The following is a 17,652-nucleotide window of genomic DNA, read 5'->3' as shown; positions in this document are numbered from 1 at the left end:
AAACTAATCTCAGCAGCTGTATTTTTCCTGGCACAATAGAAAAATCAGCTGGGAAACAACTAGAAGAAAGCAATATAAAAAGAGAAGTTGTTAGAGTTCTAAAGAGGCCTTTCAGAAAAAGGCAGGTGCATTACTGTGGCAGCTACTTCCTGAATATGAGGAGAATGAAGTAAGTGCCTTTCACATGGAGACCCAGTTAGGCAATAACCTTCCCACATTTTGCAGCCATTTGTGTCTTCTTACAAAGCCTTAACAGTTACATTTTCAAAACCCTAATTGTATGGAAATCACTGTTTTGTTCCCTCCTCCCCTCCCCCCCCCCCTTTTTTTTTTTTTTTTTTTTTTTTTTTTTTTTTTTTTTTTTTTAAATCATATCTTAATTTTAGTTAAGACTTCATGAATTTGGCTTTTGCATTAATTTGCTTTACCGCTTATATGTAATTTTGGCACTGGTTAAAGGAATTCAAGACTAACCATCATGGAATCTGAGCCTTCCACCTTCACGTAACATATAGGGAAATAAAAGCAGTGGTGGAGCCAATAAGCAACCTTAAGTAATAACCATTTATAACAGCAGTAAAATTTGAATCTGCAACCTACCTTTGAAACATACAATCAAACAGTTAGAAAGAAATTAGCAACTTTCCATACTAAACATCAAAGTTTTTCTAGAGACCCAATGTACAAAACAGCTGGGACTCCAATCTTCTGGATAGTTCTCTAAAATTAGCACCCAATCAAGCACTCATAATACAGAATAAAGCTGATATTTCAGCTTACTATCTCTTCCCCCTGTCCAAGGCCTCCTGCATGCCAGAACAAAATTTTTATGATTATTCTTCTCTCTACTTCAACTTCTATGCAGTCGATGGGTTTCAGAACACAAAACTTTAACAATCCAGTATATTATTATCTAGTATTACAACTGTGTAGTCTGCACTTCCCCAGCCACTGCATTATTTTCCTGTTGCCAGATAAATTTTACATCAAATAACACTTTTGGGCCATGGGGGGAAACTAATATAAATGTAATATGTAATTGTTTACATGAACAGGATCACACTATCAAAGCCCTGAACAATGCCAACCCTGCCACAATCTATTCTTGGTGTTTTCTTATTTGAAAAACTTCTCTCCTTCACCATATATATTTTTCCAGCTCCCATGACAAGTCAGTCTGTATATATTTAAATTTTCAGATATTTCTTATTTTTCATAGGGGGAGATTTTTTGATGATTTGACTTCTTAGAAAAGCATGCCTAGGAATTAATCAGTTTTAAAACTGATTTAAATACAAGTATACTGGAACACAAATTGCTGTATGTGCATAAGGGCAAAATATCTGGAAGAAATCACATATGCAGTGCATCTGAATAGTGGATAGCTAGCTGTCTCCTCCAGGGGTTATCAGCTGTAGTGTTTGGTAGAAGTAGTCATATTTGAGCTTTTTCCACCACCTCTTCAGTATCTTGATTTAAAAATTGGAAGTTCCATTACACCAAACCCTAAAAAGGACAGGTAACTGAAAAACTGATTTCAGATCACCCCATCTCATTCAGGAAAAGCAGTACTTCCCACAAGAAGTAAGATATATAGCACGTCATTAGATATAAAAGAGCAACCACAAATGGTCAGAATCAGTGTTTTGGAATCCTTTTCTCATGTCGCATGAAAAAGGGGCCAGTCTGTGTTTGAAGCACATGGTGCAAAACAAACATCTTAGTTCTTAAAGCCCTTGGCCTTTAGTGTTGCTTTGTGTGCATAAATGCCCATCTGCTTCTCTAGGGAGACAAGAAGCCAAATGAAAATCAGTCCAGAGTCCAACTGATCCCTCCCTACTTCCTGATCTCCCTCAAAGAATATTGATACAAGCCTTGAAACCAACCCCTCTCTCATCAGCTGACTAGTGGCCAAGCTGACGGTCATCATAGGTGCTGTATCTCTTCACATGGATTCGGCGCACTCGGTCACGTAGTTCAAAACCATCATCATCCTCACTATGAGAGGCCTGGCTTCGGCTCCTGCTGGTTGCTTCCAGCAGAGAGTTATCAGGAACTCGCGGTGTTTCATACAGTAAGACATTTAGAGTTTCCTCATAAATACGTGCCTCGGGGAATTCAACCTACAAAGAAGAGCAGATGTCATTTTCCTGATCTAAACAGGGTAACCTGACTGGAACATTTGCCCAGAAATAAGAGACACAACCATTTAGTCAAATTACATACAACGACTACATCAGTGCAGCAGAAACAAAGTTGGTAAGTCTAAGTAACTGCAATGAAGTAAACTTAAGTAGGTATAATAAAATCCTCACTTAATTAGAGAAGAGTTTATGGGCATTTACGTGGTTTTGGGACACAAATTCCATCAACTTTACAGATTAGTGCTAAAAAGACCATGCTGTCAGAATTACCATTTGGAGTCCTTCAGTATTCTCTGAATTCTACAATGCCATCTTTTACCAAATACCAGATAATGCAGCAGCCCTCTAAGTAGTGAGCTACCCAAGTAACATGGAGGTCACTGACCATCAATTCCAGTCAATATTTTTAACTGCCAGTATCAAAATCTCCCTAAGAAATGACATTGCTTTCCCCAAGCAATTTGGTTTATCCACATCTTTCCACTATGCATTATCCAACTGATTTATTACAAACTGTAATAGACAAGTGGGTAGAACTCCTGTACCTTCGTTTGCTTCTTCTCTGTGGCGTACACTATAGAGGTACAACAGACTTCAGCAAGTTTCCGACCCTGTCCATAGAAAGACCAGCAGCAGATTTCATCCCCTATAACATCCTTAATGAAAAGAACTCTGCCATTGAATCGGAGAGAGAGTTTGTCAAACAGTTCTATGTTCTTCAGTAAGTTGTCATCTGAATTGCTGTAACAACAACAAAAGATTTTATTTTTTCCACTGTCTATCTCTACAGAGTTTCATGCCTATTCCACCACAGTTTTAAGCATTGATTAACTGCAGAATACAAGTAGTGACTCACTGCCATATGCTGCCAAGAAAAGAGAGGATAATAGCCAACTACAGATACAAATAAGGTGCTCTGATTTTCATGAACAAACACACCAGCCTTTAGAAGTCACATAATTAATAATGACAGCATAATTTCCCAAATAATTACATTAACTATCTACAATTATCTCCTGACTTATGCTCAAGACAATTAAATCATATGCTAACTGCAGTTCTGTGGGAGCTATTGGCAATAGGTGAATGGTTGGACCGGATGATCTTTTAGGTCTTTTCCAACCTTGGTGATTCTATGATTCTATGATTCTGTTTAGCTCAGTAACAGCCAAGTCTGAGGAATCAATGCAGACACAACGTAGACACAATGTAGACAAAGGGTAGCGAAAAATGATGGTGTTCTGCATGTAAGACTAGCCATCCCTCATACAGATTTCTAGAGTGGATACATTATTTAGTAAATTGCTTTTTATTGACAGGCAGAACAATTTAGGATCTTGATTAGTTTTCCAAGCAAGTTCTAGATGTATTGGAGAAAAAAATAAGTATCATGTTGTAACTTTAAAATCAAGTAGAACCATCAGAAAGTCTTAAAATTTAATATATTATTTAAATTAGAACATAATGGCTAACAAACATCCAGTTTGAACAAATTAAAAAAAAAAACAAGTTAAAAGCATTATTCTTCTGATATTAGCTTGAATGCTGCTCTATCTAAAGCTTGTATTCTGTGCACCTTTTGATTTCATTTTATAGATGGCTAGGAAATTGTGTGCAGATATGTGGAAGATAGCAAGCATATTATTGACACAACAACAAAGCTAACCTTATCAAATTTAACAGTAAAATTCCTTTCTCACTGCATCCAAAATCTGAAGGTTTGCACTTTGCTGCCACGAACCTACCCAGAGGAATGAAATTATACTTCTGTGTGCAGTACCTTAATTTTTGGAAGTAGTCCCAGAAGGCTACGAATACTTGCGAAACAAGACACTGCTGCTAATGACAGCCCACTAGGCTTTACATAAAATACTTAGTCCCAGATGTCCTTCTGTTCAGATCTAAATCAAATAAGCATGATGTGCAACCCAACAAAATCTCCAGCTCTTAAGATGTCATGTGATGAAAGCAATTTGGGATTCAGCCAGTAACAAATCCCAGGCTTTATCAAGTGCAGAGCTACAAAAAGAATTTAGAAGTCTCCATCCATTTCTGATACATGACCACAATGACTGTGTAACTAAGAAAATTCCTTTCATGATGTTGATTAGGAAGAATAGGAGATAACCTTTGGTTGTTAGCAGCCAGCACAGAATTTAAAGAAAGATTCCTCATTTAAACAACATCAAGGCATGAAGGTTTATGTGCAAGGAATAATTAGAATCCTACAGCTAGTTGAGATACCAGCAGCTCCTGGTATCTAGGATTCTGTTGCTCTCATTGCTAGCATGTTTACATTTCCAGAGCCATGATGACTAATATGCTATTCTGCACTTGCTTTAACATTTCTGCCATAAACTAAAGGATAACACCAGGAAGAGTGCAGAATGACTGGCAGATAGAAAATGCAGTTTGCTAAAAAACAGGCTGCTCTTCAGCACTCCCTCAGGTAGCATTTCCTGACTACCTGAAATTTCATGATTGTTAGAATTCATCTCTCTGACAGACAGTCAGTTTGCCTAGAGAAAAACCTTCCAAGATTGCATGTTAGACTGAAAGGCTGAAACTGAGAATTTTGCATAGCAAAAAAAGGATTACTCAGATCACTTCAGTGACTGGTTTGGGAAAATCCAGAGCCATTGTGATAGCATCACAATAAATGGATCCTGATAGTTAAACCATAAAACTAAAAGCCAGTGAATTCTTGCACTGGCCCTTATCTGGGTTGTTCCTGAGCAGAACAGATGCTTTGCTTTCCTTTGTAGCCATTTTTGTAGCCAAATAATTAACTCATCTGGAGTCAATGAAAGAAATGGAACATCAAGAATTTCTGTAGGTCAGGGTAAACAGAGTGCAAAACTGAGAAGGGAGGAATCATGGCTGCATTGGCTTTACACTGAAAAGCTAACACCTTGTTAATAGTTTGCATTCTATTTCAGCTAGTATTTCATTTGTATCTCTCATCACTTATTTCTGTCCATCTTTCTCAGGCACACACCTCCAGCACAACGTTTCAGATAGTTTGTCACCTCCTCAGAACTTCATTTGAATTCTTATAAACCAAAAATAACTTTACTCAAATCCACATAACACTCCTGTAAGCTAAATAACAAAATACAAGTTAGGCTTCCTTCACCCCCAAAGTTAAACTTTCCCAGTGGGAGAAATGCTTGGTGACATACCTGGTGTAAGAATATTTATTGTTGCTTCTGTTATACAGCAGCTTAACAACGGGCTAATGGGAAGGAAAAAGAAAAAAAAAGTTAAGCTTTGTCTTTGAATATGTTTAGCAAAAATTCAGTTTCTCACTGAATCGATGGAGAAAAGCAGTTACTTTCATTGAAGATTCTATCAGTCTTTCTTCTTCTTTAGGAGATGTGATAATAGGGATGTTACAGACAGGTTCATACAAGTCTTTCTTGTCCTGTTTTGGAAAAAAAAAGGAAAAGAAATAGAAATAAACCTCAAGAGACATAAATGCTAAAACTAACATCTGCTGCTGCTTGCTCTTCCAAACCCTCCAGCCATGTTTCCAAACCCTGTGATGCAAAGGAAAAGCTCTGTGTTGCTATAGTAACCACAGAGCATTACTTTGATCTGCAACCCAGAAATACAGTGGAGAGATTTCTTATTCCCAGAAGGCAGTAATAATTGAAATACTGGGATGCAGGTGAACGTCCTTCTTAGCTATAGCAAAGACTCTGAGCTCAAGTCGTATCTACTTTAAGTGGGTTTATTATTCTGTCCTTTTTTGAAGAAAAGGATACTATGAGTTTTAATCAAATCAAAAGACTGCAGTATAGAAGAGTATCAGTCATTACAAACTGAACATTCGGCAAGAACAGTACGTCACCAAAATGGACTTCAGTCCCTTGTGATACAAAAGCAGCAATCAAGAATGTGTGGTACAGTCTGTGAAACCAGATTCCTTGTGTAGTAAATTAAGGAGAGCTCAATAGCTAGTAAGAAAGCCTGGGAACATTTTGTTTCTAGAAGAAATGTTTTGAATTCCAAACCAGAAGGAGAATTATCAGTGTACCTTCACATTTTTTTCAGTGGATATAAGAAGCATAAGAACCTACTGTGTGAGGTATTTATTAAGTATTTTAGTTTTGTCCTACAAGAAATATTATTAACCATGTATAAAATATTTGGGCTAGCCTTATTAAAAAGCTTACCAAACAAACTGATTTAAATCAGCTGAACTTGAACTCACAGGAACTGGGTGAGTTAATAATGCTAACTCAGATTTACATATTTGCAACGTATAGTAATGAAATGATAGAGAAGTCCTTGAAGTAAACAGTGCTTATTATATCAGTTTTTTTCTCCATTAAAATTCAGACTTATAAAAAGTTATTACATTGTCAAAGATGTTCAGAGCTCAGGCATAAGAAGTCTGGAAGGCCATGTGACAGCACATCAGTCTGAAAACATAGCCAGGGAGATCATAAACCAATTTTTTTCTCTATCCTAAGCACTGCAGAATGCATATGGAACAAGGAAAACCAAGGGTTTGATAAACGGACTGGATAAGATCTTAATTAACTGCTGTTGAATTTTTGCTACTCTGGCTACTTCCATTTCTTACCTGCAGAGCTGCTTGGCACATATCAACTAAGCCCTGAATGAGATAATACTTGGCTTCTGCCATCAACTCTTTGATCTCCTGTCTGTGTTTTGGAAGTGCAATTGTGTCATCTCGGAGATAGTTTAAAATGGTTCCAAAGTGCTTCCCACAGCGGTCTATAAGGATCCATCCTGAAAAATAATCACCACAACATTTCAATGACCTTAACACTGGGAGGCAAAAAAACCCAACAAACCTCCCCAGTGCGCCAGCTGTTGCCTGAAACTACACTACATTCTTCTGATTCCATTCAGGGGAAGATTTCACTGACTTTCAACTAATTGGTATTTGTTACAGAACAGAAACTAACAGTGGAACCTCTCCCTTGGCACCCTGTCTGTATTCTCACTACTCGGAAGAGAAGCCATAAGCTTCCTATCACTTGACATTTAAAAAACTGCAGCAAGAACCAGACTGCGCCATATCTACTGATCAGCCATTGCACCACTGTGCCAAAGTTATTTTCTGTGCTTCATCCTTTCTGTACTATGTTCCAATTAAAGGCCTTTCTAATTACCTGTCTAATTACTACAGGAAGTCACCGGTGTACATCTGTTTAATTGACAGATCCAGTGAGGGAAAAATGCTGTTCCAGTCTCCAAACAGGAGGAAGGAACAGGACAAGGATGGATCAGGAAGAAGAGGAGGGGATACAGCACAGGAAACAGCAGTAGACAGTTTTTGTGATTCTGAAACTTCCCTGCAGTCACATTCACTGGGAAACAGGATGTCTGAGTCGCTGGCAAACAATAGCAAAGGACACACACAGACAGAGGGATTAATAAAGTGCCCAATCATTGTTCATAAAGTGGAAGGCAGACAAAAACAAAACAAAACTTTTATTTTAGGACCTAGGCATATAAGGTAACATAGGAAAGAGGGTTAAACCACTGCCAGATTCTCCAGCTAAGGCTGCCTGAAGACAAATCTCATTGTCCATTCTGGTAGATAGGGGCTCTTACACAGAACTGCTGCGCCAAACAGATTCAGCCTTACTGACACTCAACAAGATTCAGCCTACTTGAAAATCTTCAACACAGCAATCAAGGTTGTGTTGAGTTTTAAAGCTGAAAACTGAATCTCCCCTCCCTAAAGACATTTTGATTAATGCACTGTAGATATGACAGCCTGTGTACTGTCCAGTCTTCATAAAAACATCAACGATCTGCCTACCAACTGTGACTGCAGGAAAGAGAACCAGTCCTGCTTGTTAATTTTAGTAACAAAAGTACACAATTATATAAAGCATGGAGGACTGGTAGAGCCAATGGGATTTGGCAGCCTGATGTTCCTGGCTACTTTTGGAATACAGCTTTCTCCATGCCTTTCATTGAGCATAGCGTTAATATGTATTTAAAACAAACAAAAAAATACTCCAATAGTTGTTTTACAAAATTCTCAACAACAAAAGACATTTACTTACCTTCCTTATCTGTGAGAACTTCCATTCTGCCACTGAACATGGCCTTCAACATCGTGTCATGCCTGGTCAGGACTTGCACTGTAGTGTAATACAAGGAGCCCCCAACATTTAGTCGCACGTACTTGTTACCAAGGCTGCCGACTTTGAAGCTGCAGGTTTTAGGCTTGGGTCCCACAGCTGGACACAGGGTGGTGGTTAGACACGTGTCCCCCGACATCTCCTTCTGTAGGTAGATGACAACCCTGCAGAGTGTGGGTTTGATGGATTCCGCCGTGATTGGCAACGAGTCACGAGTCACTGGGCGAAGACGGGAAGGCAGAAACGGTCATAGCCACCAGACTCTTGGAATGGAAGTGTGCAAGATCAACACAGAAGCCTAGAATTTTCACAAAGAAACAAAGCCATGAAGCCCACAACCAAGAGACAAATTCAGTATATTCCTAAGGACACATCTACAAATGTTCTGACAAAACAAAATGTAGGTGTATTTTCAAACAACTTACACAGCAGTACAGAAGCTGTTCAACATCACAGTCATATTACGACTGCATTACTGTTAGTGAGGCAAGCTGAACTCTTCTGGACTTCCTGTTATTCAGTCTTCAGCCAGCATTACAATCAACACACAACACTGCAGCCCAAGGTTAAGTGCTAGATGGGATTCAGCTCCCTTTCAACTTCCTGAAATGACTTTTTTGCCTGCAGGAGGGAAACAAATGAAAGAGCTTTTTCCAATTCTTTCATCTGGGGATTACATAAAAAAACATTTTAACGTGACATTCTTCTAGCAGCTACAACTTCTTCAAACGACCTGATCCTGCAGTGCTGGAACATTACATTCTATTTCCTCAAAACTCCTTTTATTCAATTTCTTTCCCCCCCCTCGCTCCTAGAAAAATCAACAGTCAATGTCGTGTAGTTTTTATTGTTTCAGGATGGATACGCCTAAAAAACGTAAGCAACAGCAACTAACAGTTGCTTATTACAGTTGTGTTCTGTAAGAAGTTAATTGCACAAATAAAGCAGCTGAGGGTTCCAGAGAAATCCACGTTGACAGCAACCAAGTTCCTTTCTGTTAACTCTAGGTTATATTCTCATACACGGAAGTAAACCACAAGCAGCAGCAACGTGCTGTCCTACACCTAAAACCTCCAGTGAAAACAGAAGCACGGCTCAGGGCTGCAGGTTTGTCCTCGGTGTCCCATCCTGCTTTAGACCACAAGAGCCCTTCCTCTAAAAGAAAAGCACGTTTTTAAGGACAGCCAGAGTCTGTAATGAGCCCGAGGTCTGGGCGTGCATGAAGCTTTCCAACCTCAACAGCAGCATCTCTGAACACGTGCACTAGAGTGAAGGTTTCTGCTGGTTGCCTCACCGCCGGCACATCGCTACGTTCCTGACCAAGAAGGACAAAGCAAAAATGAACCAAAAAGCAAAATGAGAACCCACTGCACAGCGCGACCGGGCAGCGGGCAAAACCGTCACTGGGGACCCTGATAATCGATCACGTAGGAGGCTTCTGCAGTAAACACCGGCCGAACCCTTAATTACCCACGTTAACACAAGGGTAAATGTTCCCCGCGTTTTCCTTCCGGCCGGAGGGCTGCACAACAACGGCACAGCGGCTCAGGAAGCGGTCCGTGCTCAGCACTGCCATGAACAGGAGTGGGGCTGAGAGCGCAAAGGAAGCAAACGACAAAAGACACAGAGGGAAAAAGACGCACAAAACAGAGAAAGCAGCCAGAAGAAAACGAGAACTCGGCGCCGAGCAGAACCGGCGCTGCCCAGACACGCGCTCCGCCCCGCGCCGGCTCTTCACCTGTCCCGTACCGGTAGCGCGGGCCGCTCCGGCCCAGTCCGGGCAGCGCTGGGACGGGTGTCGCGGGGCCGTCGGGCGGCGCGTCCCGGGCCTCAGCAGCGTCCCCGGCCCGAAGTCGGCGGCCAACCCGGAGTTCCGCGTCCGCAACCCCGCCCGGCCCCCCGCCCGCACAGCGCCCAGCGCCCAGTCCGCACAGCGCCCGCCGCTCGCTCACCTCCTGCGGCCGCCCCCCCCGCAGCGTCCCGCGGCAGCACCTCACTTCCTGCGCGCTCCGCCGCAGCCCGGAAGCGCTTCCTCTGGAACTCGGTGGCAGCCGCAGGTCCGGTCTCGTCGTGCCGGGATGGCGCAGGCGGCGCTGGGCTCCGCGGGGCTGCACTTCGATGAGCTGAACAAGCTGCGCGTCCTCGACCCCGACGTGGCGCAGCAAACGGCGCAGCTCCGCGAGGAGTGCAAGGCCTTCGTGGACAGTGAGTGCCGGGCCGGGGGGGGGGGGGGGGCGGCCCGCTTCCCTCCGCGTAGCGCTGACGGCCCCGAACGCGCCTGCGCGCTGCGCCACGCGGGGTAGAGCCGCGCCCGGCCGCGTTGGCGCTCGGTCCGCGCGGCGGCGATGGAGCGACGTGAGCGTGTTTCCTTTCAGAAATAGCGGAGTTTCAGAGCACGGTGGGCAGCCTGATCGAGCTCGTGGACCAGCTGGCCAGAGCCGCCGAGAGCGAGAAGATGAAGGTACCGTGCCGTTACGGGCTGTGCTGTGCCGCCCCGCGCCGTGTGGTGAGAAGCCGCCCGTCCCGTCTGTCGCGGCGGACCGGCCCCGTCAGCGCCGTTCGGAGCGCCGGGCCCAGCCGGCTGATATAACAGCTGGTGCCGCACAGCGCCTGCGATGAACAGCCCTGCTGCTATTAACAGCCCTGCTGCCTTTCTGTCCTGCGCCACTGGCTTATGGAGAGAAAACGTCTCTCCAGCCACACCTTCTAGCAGGACGTGGTTCTCAATGAGGCATGGTGAGAGGGCTGTCCAGTCATCCGGGCAGTAAAATCCTCTGTAACTACCTCTGAAACGTGTACTAACACACACCACCAGGTGCGCTTTATTTTCTCACCTTATTATGGGATTGGAGATGAATTTTCAGCACAATTGTGATTTCCTTGTTTGTTCTGTGGGAGAAACTCCTGCGCCTGTTGGTAGCAGCCAGGAGTCAGGCTGCATTTCCAGAGAAGCTGCTGACTTTTATTTCAGGTTGGAAGGAAGCCTCAAATGCCTCAACCCGCCCAGCCTCTGCAGGGACTGTGCTTGCTCCACAGCCCATTCAGCAGGACAATACCCCCTTTTGCTGTTAGCACGGCTGAAACGCTTTCATCGAGACCTGCTGGTAGTGAAAGGGATTAAAAATCCTTGTACAGCTCCATCACCAAACGTCTGTTTTGACAGGCCATCGGTGCGCGAAATTTGCTGAAGTCTATAGCAAAGCAAAGGGAAGCACAGGAACAGCAACTTCAGGCTTTAATAGCTGAGAAAAAGATGCAGCTGGAAAGGTGAGCTTTCTATTAAGTATTTTTGGGGCACGGATGTAATAGTTGGGAAAGAAAGCCGTGTAGCGTATGAGAGAAACAGCCACATACTGAGAAGGATCATTTCTAATGGCTTTGTGGCTGACTGGACAGAGGTGATCTGAGATCATGCAGCTGTGGAAATTAAAACGGTGAGAGTGGCAGACAGCTGACTTTTAAAGGCTTTTTAGAACTGCCAAGTCTAATTCATGTGACTGTTGCTTTAAAAAGGACACACACAGAGCCCTAAGCTTCGCACTCAGACTGGTGAGCACTGCACTAAGTCATCAGCTGGTAACCTATTTTCTTTGTTTTCCAGATATCGAATAGAATATGAGACTCTGTGTAAAATTGAAGCGGACCAGAATGAATTCATCGACCAATTTATTTTTCAGAAATAGAAGAATTTATAAGATAAAGACCAACTTGGGAACACGAGCATTCCAGACTCGACTGTTTCAGATATATGCAATTTTTCACTGTGTGCAAATGAACGTGGATGGTTTGTGCAAATAAAAGTGTCTTTTAATGCAGTGTGAGTTACACTAGAAGTGGCAATAAGGAGAGCTTTGTAACAGACATAAGACTGTTCTATCCTTTGATTTTTATAAAGGTTTTGTACAGTCAGTAGTTCACGTTCAAGCTGTAGTTGAATTAATACTGCTGTTCCTCTGTTAATGTCTCTCCCTTTTTGAAATGTACAGCTCTTCAATGAAATCAGGCAATAAACTGTTTGTCACCTTCTTGGACATACCAGAATTAGCTTCTTCTGCTTTGTTACTGGGGAGCTCGTAAGTTTGTGACTCCCTGGATGTTTATCATGAAGGACTTCCCCTACGTAGCCATGTTCACACTTCTAGCAGCAGAACTTGCACCCGAGAGAAGCAGCACTAACTCCTGCCTGGGAGTTTCTTAACTGGTCAGACAAACTGGTGATCAGCAGAGCTGGGCAGTTGCACACAAAAAGAGGAAAAGAGAATTAAGAAGATTAAGCTGTGCTTGGAGCAATATCGCAGCAGAATACCTTCACTGACTTTTTAACCATAGGACTTCAGACTGATGAGACAAACAGCTCAGCACGTAGTGGCACCAGGAGCACATACAGACCATAGATATGAGTGTGGCATTTAAAAACGGAATGTCTGACATAAAATCAAGGCTCGTGTTCAAAGAGCAATAGATGCATTTTACGCCTGTCTTTAGGCAACCAAATAAGAAAGCACTGGCCTTTTCAAAGCTTGTGGAAGGTTTAAGTTACACACCAGTAAAGTCCTGAAATAATAAAGCAGTGACTGAAGAAGCCTGTTCAGTGCCCCAGAATTTGACACAAGTCTTCACATTTTATTCGTACAGATCAAACAGGGAAAAATAAAAGGCTACCAGCAGTTAGTTTTATTTTCCATGATTTCCAAGTAGAACACAAAGTATTTCTCGAAGCTCTCACAGATTATGTTGGTTTTAGTTATTCCTTTCAGAAATGAAATGCAATTTGGATGCAGTTACTTATTTCCACACTAGAAGTTATTTCATGGAAGAGAGAAGTTTACAAATCCCTGTTTGCAGCTACTGAAGTACTTGAAGAAATCCAGGAGGAGCTGCCAAACAAAAGCAAGCACCCAGAAGTACAGATCTGGGCACATTTATCACTGAGCAGGCATTAGCAATCAGAACTGGAGCAGAGGAAAATAAGGTGAAATTTTAGATGGAAGGATGAGGAAGGTGAAGATTGTTACATCATCTGAAATGCTTCTAAAGTAGCTGAGAAAAAGAGTTTTGATTTTTGATTAGTATGTAATCAGTGAAGGATTGTGCAGAATGTGCTACTGGAGAACACACTGCGGCCTGGAGGCATCTTGGAAAAAGGAGAGTTGAATTAAGCGTGGGCTGCAGCTCCCAGCCTCCATCACGTGGTTAAGGATGAGATGGTTGGAAGTTCATTTTCCTATTAAAGTACCACACAAAATTGACGATGGGAAGGGAGCTGCTGGGCCCCTTCAAGCTACAAATACCCAACTAACACCTGGAACTGCCAATACAGGCTTCTGCCAAACCTATTTCTGATGGAAGAGCTGTGAACAAAAGCCAATTCAAACTTTCCTTGCAGGAATCTGACACTTTGGTAACAGGTGTCGCAGCCGACATCACTGCTTAGTGTTCGTCCCAGAGGACTGGGGTCTGGGTCTAAACCAATGGGAAAGTTGTGCGTACACCTTTTACAGCAGACTATTTCCTTTTCCTTTTCTCCACCTGGTTGTACTGGGGGCTGTACAGCATGGTGAAAAGAATGAGAAGTGGTATCAGCAGGTATGGTGCGTATATGGATGACAGAATGAGGCGCTCACGCAGTGTCCGAGGACCTGGATACTCTGACGTTGAGAAATCATGGAACAGGATGTGAGCCAGGATAGCAAACAACGTTGTAGCTACGTGGGTGGAGTATATAATTGCAGGAGTCCTTATCCATTTGCAGCCACCTGGGTAGAAGCAGCAGGGAAGCAATATTCAGGCAGTTGGAATCAAACAGAATTTGGTCACTTGTAGATTAACAGAACATCAGCTGTGCGTCTATCACAGCGTGAGCCATAAAGCATCACGGGCAACAGAAACGAAGTACTTATAGCAACCCATGGAATAATCCAACTTTGTGGAAACTTGGAATGATGGTGCAACTGTTTTAAAGCGATAAAATGAGTGCACAGCTTAACCCAGAGCTTCACTGATGCTGGAGCTCACCAAATGTCAGCCGCTGATGCTGGTTACACATAGGGAGCTATGAGATACGGGTTAGTGGTTTTCTGTAGGTATGGTAAAGGGAAGAAGGTTGGACTAGATGATCTCGTAGGTCCTTTCCAACCTTGTGATTCTATGATTCTATAAGTGACAGCAGTTGAAGAGGGTCTATGAGCCCCTGTTTTGTGTTCGCAGGCAAAACTTGCCGTGAGAGCAGCACTGTGTGTGCTGTGTCTCATAGCTTAGGGCTGACAGATGAACCACCCCTGCACAGAACGCGCCATGCAGAAATGCTGCACGGGACACGTTCTCACTTGTCGTTCATACCAACCTTTCAGGAAGGCGTATGCTGCGACTGGAAAGAACGGCAGCTGTAAGAAAGCCTCGCAGTATATGAACGCCTTGAACCACGCCGGGGGGTGGAGCATCATGGGGTCCCGGAAGGTGGTGCCATACCAGTGCAGCAGCTCCGTCAGCTGCAGGGAAAGAACAGAACCGCACAGTAACACAGCGAGCATCACCTGCAGAGGGGACAAAGCGCGACCCTCCTGCTGCTTGGATGGAGCCGTGATTGCAGCGGGACAAACCCCACTCCTCAGTAGCTCGATGGGAGAATTTCGGCTTAGTGAGTTGCAATGAGTTTCCATGACAGAAATGTAAATTCCAGCGCGGCTTTCAGTTGGACTTTGAACAGAGATACGTGTTAAGATTTGCGAGTTAATTATTAATTAAAAATGGCTTCCCTAATGGAACGGTTCAGCAGATGGCAGCAAACACGCTCATTACATGTAAAGCCCAGTTCCAAGCTACGGATCGCAGCCTGACGGGGCCGAGATCCTCCATTCATCTGCTCCTCTCGCCGGTTCCGCCCGTCCTCCGGGCGTTCATTCACTACGCGGCCAACCGGAGGCGCGCAGCGACCGGCCCTACACGCCGCGCTCCATCCGCGCCGCTCCCCGCACAGCAACCACGCGGCCGGCCGCGCGCCTCACCTCCAGCGGCCGCATCTGCGCCAAGGCCCCAGGAGCGACCGGAGCGACCGGAGCCGGGTCACAGGGCGGCGTTCCGTTAGGAGCCGTGCCGGCAAACCCGCCGCGCCCTCCCGCCATCGCCCCGCTTCGTACGGACACCCAACCAACTACGTACGGACACCCAACCGCGGGCTCAGCGACACCCGGCGGCACCCGCGGAGCGCGCCCGGCCCTCACCTGCTGCGGGTGCAGCCCGGCCGGCAGCAGCGCCTGCAGGTCGAGCAGCAGCGTGATGGGGACGTGCGAGATGAAGTACAGCGCGAAGGCGGCCTCCAGGCAGCGCAGCGCCCGCGCCATCCCGGCTCTCCCGGCCCCGCCCCTCGCGGCCCCCCGTAGCCCCGCCCCGCCGAGCCGCGCGACACGGAAAGGAAGGCCGTGACCGAGAGCGGGTGTTATAAACTCTTTTTACTTGCATTGTTTCAGACAGCATTAATCACGATTGTAACAACTGAATCTTAAATAAAAGTAGGAGATGAGACAGGAAATGAAGGTAACGCGCTTCTTTTTCAAATGTCACATTTAATGTTTTCACCACTGTACTTCAAATCTACATTTTACAAAGTGACCAGCAAGTGTGCCACATAACTGACCAACCTCTGAGATTTTACCTTTCATACCAGTGTCTTCCCGGGCTCTCGCAATTACACACGTTTCTCATGCGAGTGAATTGAAATGCTTCAGCTGGTTCTATGCTCAGGAGCCTCACAAAAAACAAAGATATTGCACCATCTTTGTTCGGTAATTCAACGTTTGTCTCTTTCACAGCAAATAATTACTTCATTGAAGTTAAAACTTCCAGACATAACTTACGGATGGTTTCCAATCCCCGCTCAGATCACCCTTGTTGAAAATACTCTGCTAAATACAGATAACTTACAATAACTTTAACAGTTAATTGTCCATAACAAACACCACGGTTGTTGTTTTTTTTTCCTCCAGACCAATGCTCAGATTTTAAGACCACCCTTTAATATCTCTTTGTACAGGTGAAAAACAGTCCTCGATTTTCTAAGTCTTGTTTTAAATACAAAAGTTGGAAGGGACATTCAAGTTTCAAGTCTCCACACTGAACTTAAAAAAACAAACAAAAAAAAAATCATGTGGAGGTAAACAAACCCAGTTGTACGCTCCAGGAGGTAGAGGCCTTCAATTTGTGTTCATATATACATATGCACAGAATTCAGTGTTCCAACAGAAAAAAGAATTCGCCAAAAAGTAATAAAAGTTATTTACTACGGTGACATTTCAAGACTTCCACAGCTCTGCCTAAAGACACCAACACAATTAACCAAACTCCCTATGTGCTTTTTTTTTTTTTTTTTCCTTTTTCTTCTTTTTTTTCTTCTCTCTCAACTGTCCAGTGCAGGAAAAAGTTCTCACAAAATTTCACAGACCTAAAATGTGCAAGCTAGATTCTCTCTATACAGCAATGATGTCAGGGATCTCTGAAATTAGCCCATAATGGAAGTATTTACACACATAGAAGATGCATGCTGGGGGGATTTTATGTAAGAAAGAGCAGAAAAAACTTCTAATAAAAATAGATTAAATATATATATATATTTATACTGGGTAAGGAAACAGAAGTTTAGTCTCTCCTAGTCACAAACTCATTCTCTCTACTCACAACATCTGATTTTAGAACAGCACACATCACCACCACGGCTCTAGTGAAAGCTATTTATAGGGTCGGATCGTCAGGCGCGGCGCCACCTCCTGCGGTCGCCGCCACCCAACGTGACTTCATGATTGGTCGCAGTCAAGTTTTTCGGTATTCCTTAGTTTTAGAAAACCCCAAATCTTCAGGAATGGCTCAATATCAAAATGTCTTTGTGTACAATCTCACTTATTAAAAAAAAAAAAATCCTCCCCAAATTTGGTTCAATTCTGTTTGTTCCGAGCTGAGCCATCACAGCTGCACTGATTCATAAAACACGTGCAACTCTGGGTAAAATATTTTCTCCTAAAAGCACAACCACTTTACAAGATTAAAAGTCTAGTACAGTTCTAAATATTATTCATATTGTACAAGTAGTGGTTGTTAATTTAAAACTTCATTAGTAAAATTACAGTACAAGCATGATTAACCTCCAGAATTGCAAATCCCAGACTCCAGTGGAAAGCTACATTACATCTTCAGTAGTACATTATCTTCCACTTCACTCCCAAACCAGTGGAGATGGTGGCATCTCAGAGGGTTGAGCAACTGTGGAACTAGAAGGGAAGAGACACAGAAAATCAGCGTTCCTTTGCAAAAGCTAATGGACAGCAAAGCTAATGCTTCGTTAGAAAGCAAATGTTTCAGGTACGCAAACATTTCAGCACCCGTCCCCT

General features: G+C 43.6%; 4 protein-coding genes across 5 annotated transcripts in view; 1 reads left to right on the top strand and 3 right to left on the bottom strand.

Annotated features, from left to right (window-relative positions):
* Positions 1-371: 371 nt before the first annotated feature.
* On the bottom strand, positions 372-10,345 carry TNFAIP1 (TNF alpha induced protein 1). The gene is made up of 8 exons (XM_072353178.1): positions 10,228-10,345; positions 8,701-8,896; positions 8,198-8,573; positions 6,736-6,905; positions 5,479-5,568; positions 5,327-5,379; positions 2,690-2,885; positions 372-2,123 (listed from the first exon to the last, which is right to left on the bottom strand). The coding sequence occupies exons 3-8, from the start codon at positions 8,412-8,414 to the stop codon at positions 1,905-1,907; spliced, it is 945 nt and encodes a 314-aa protein (XP_072209279.1). The 5' UTR covers positions 8,415-8,573; positions 8,701-8,896; positions 10,228-10,345; the 3' UTR covers positions 372-1,904.
* On the top strand, positions 10,270-12,013 carry IFT20 (intraflagellar transport 20). Of its 2 annotated transcripts, none has more exons than XR_011905589.1 (4): positions 10,270-10,480; positions 10,651-10,736; positions 11,247-11,542; positions 11,877-12,013. XR_011905589.1 is itself a non-coding variant. In XM_072353180.1 (4 exons), exons 1-4 carry the CDS (start codon positions 10,354-10,356, stop codon positions 11,956-11,958), a joined length of 399 nt encoding a protein of 132 aa, XP_072209281.1. In that variant the 5' UTR covers positions 10,277-10,353; the 3' UTR covers positions 11,959-12,013. The 2 variants fall into 2 exon arrangements, 1 of the variants encoding a protein (XP_072209281.1); XM_072353180.1 differs by having other exon boundaries at positions 10,277-10,480; positions 11,439-11,542.
* A 278-nt stretch (positions 12,014-12,291) lies between these two features.
* Positions 12,292-15,679, bottom strand: TMEM97 (transmembrane protein 97). The gene is made up of 3 exons (XM_072353179.1): positions 15,496-15,679; positions 14,619-14,763; positions 12,292-14,031 (listed from the first exon to the last, which is right to left on the bottom strand). The coding sequence occupies exons 1-3, from the start codon at positions 15,613-15,615 to the stop codon at positions 13,781-13,783; spliced, it is 516 nt and encodes a 171-aa protein (XP_072209280.1). The 5' UTR covers positions 15,616-15,679; the 3' UTR covers positions 12,292-13,780.
* Positions 15,680-15,705: 26 nt separating this feature from the next.
* The window catches only part of NLK (nemo like kinase), a 40,908-nt gene continuing 38,961 nt past the window's right edge, over positions 15,706-17,652 (bottom strand). Inside the window, exon 12 of the mRNA XM_072353176.1 lies at positions 15,706-17,532. Coding sequence (XP_072209277.1) covers positions 17,478-17,532 — 55 coding nt within the window. The 3' untranslated portion in view covers positions 15,706-17,477. The remainder of the gene's footprint in view (positions 17,533-17,652) is intronic.

Source organism: Excalfactoria chinensis, chromosome 19, assembly GCF_039878825.1.
Source record: "Excalfactoria chinensis isolate bCotChi1 chromosome 19, bCotChi1.hap2, whole genome shotgun sequence".
Lineage (NCBI taxonomy): Eukaryota > Metazoa > Chordata > Aves > Galliformes > Phasianidae > Excalfactoria > Excalfactoria chinensis.
Note: the sequence above shows the minus strand (reverse complement) of the source record. Positions and strands in the feature narration are given on the sequence as shown.

What these genes read in the sequence shown, in the direction of transcription:
- TNFAIP1 (XM_072353178.1), bottom strand. Translation starts at nt 8,414, where the DNA reads ATGTCGGGGGACACGTGTCTAACCACCACCCTGTGTCCAGCTGTGGGA. An exon ending in AGTTCTCACAGATAAGGAAG is followed by an intron (nt 6,906 to 8,197) that starts GTAAGTAAATGT and finishes ATTATTTTTCAG; the next exon opens with GATGGATCCTTATAGACCGC. An exon ending in CAGAGAAGAAGCAAACGAAG is followed by an intron (nt 2,124 to 2,689) that starts GTACAGGAGTTC and finishes TCTTCTTTGTAG; the next exon opens with GTTGAATTCCCCGAGGCACG.
- TMEM97 (XM_072353179.1), bottom strand. Translation starts at nt 15,615, where the DNA reads ATGGCGCGGGCGCTGCGCTGCCTGGAGGCCGCCTTCGCGCTGTACTTC. An exon ending in CCGGGCTGCACCCGCAGCAG is followed by an intron (nt 14,764 to 15,495) that starts GTGAGGGCCGGG and finishes CTTTCCCTGCAG; the next exon opens with CTGACGGAGCTGCTGCACTG. An exon ending in AGCATACGCCTTCCTGAAAG is followed by an intron (nt 14,032 to 14,618) that starts GTTGGTATGAAC and finishes GCTTCTACCCAG; the next exon opens with GTGGCTGCAAATGGATAAGG.
- IFT20 (XM_072353180.1), top strand. Translation starts at nt 10,354, where the DNA reads ATGGCGCAGGCGGCGCTGGGCTCCGCGGGGCTGCACTTCGATGAGCTG. An exon ending in CCGAGAGCGAGAAGATGAAG is followed by an intron (nt 10,737 to 11,438) that starts GTACCGTGCCGT and finishes CTGTTTTGACAG; the next exon opens with GCCATCGGTGCGCGAAATTT. An exon ending in AAAAAGATGCAGCTGGAAAG is followed by an intron (nt 11,543 to 11,876) that starts GTGAGCTTTCTA and finishes TTTGTTTTCCAG; the next exon opens with ATATCGAATAGAATATGAGA.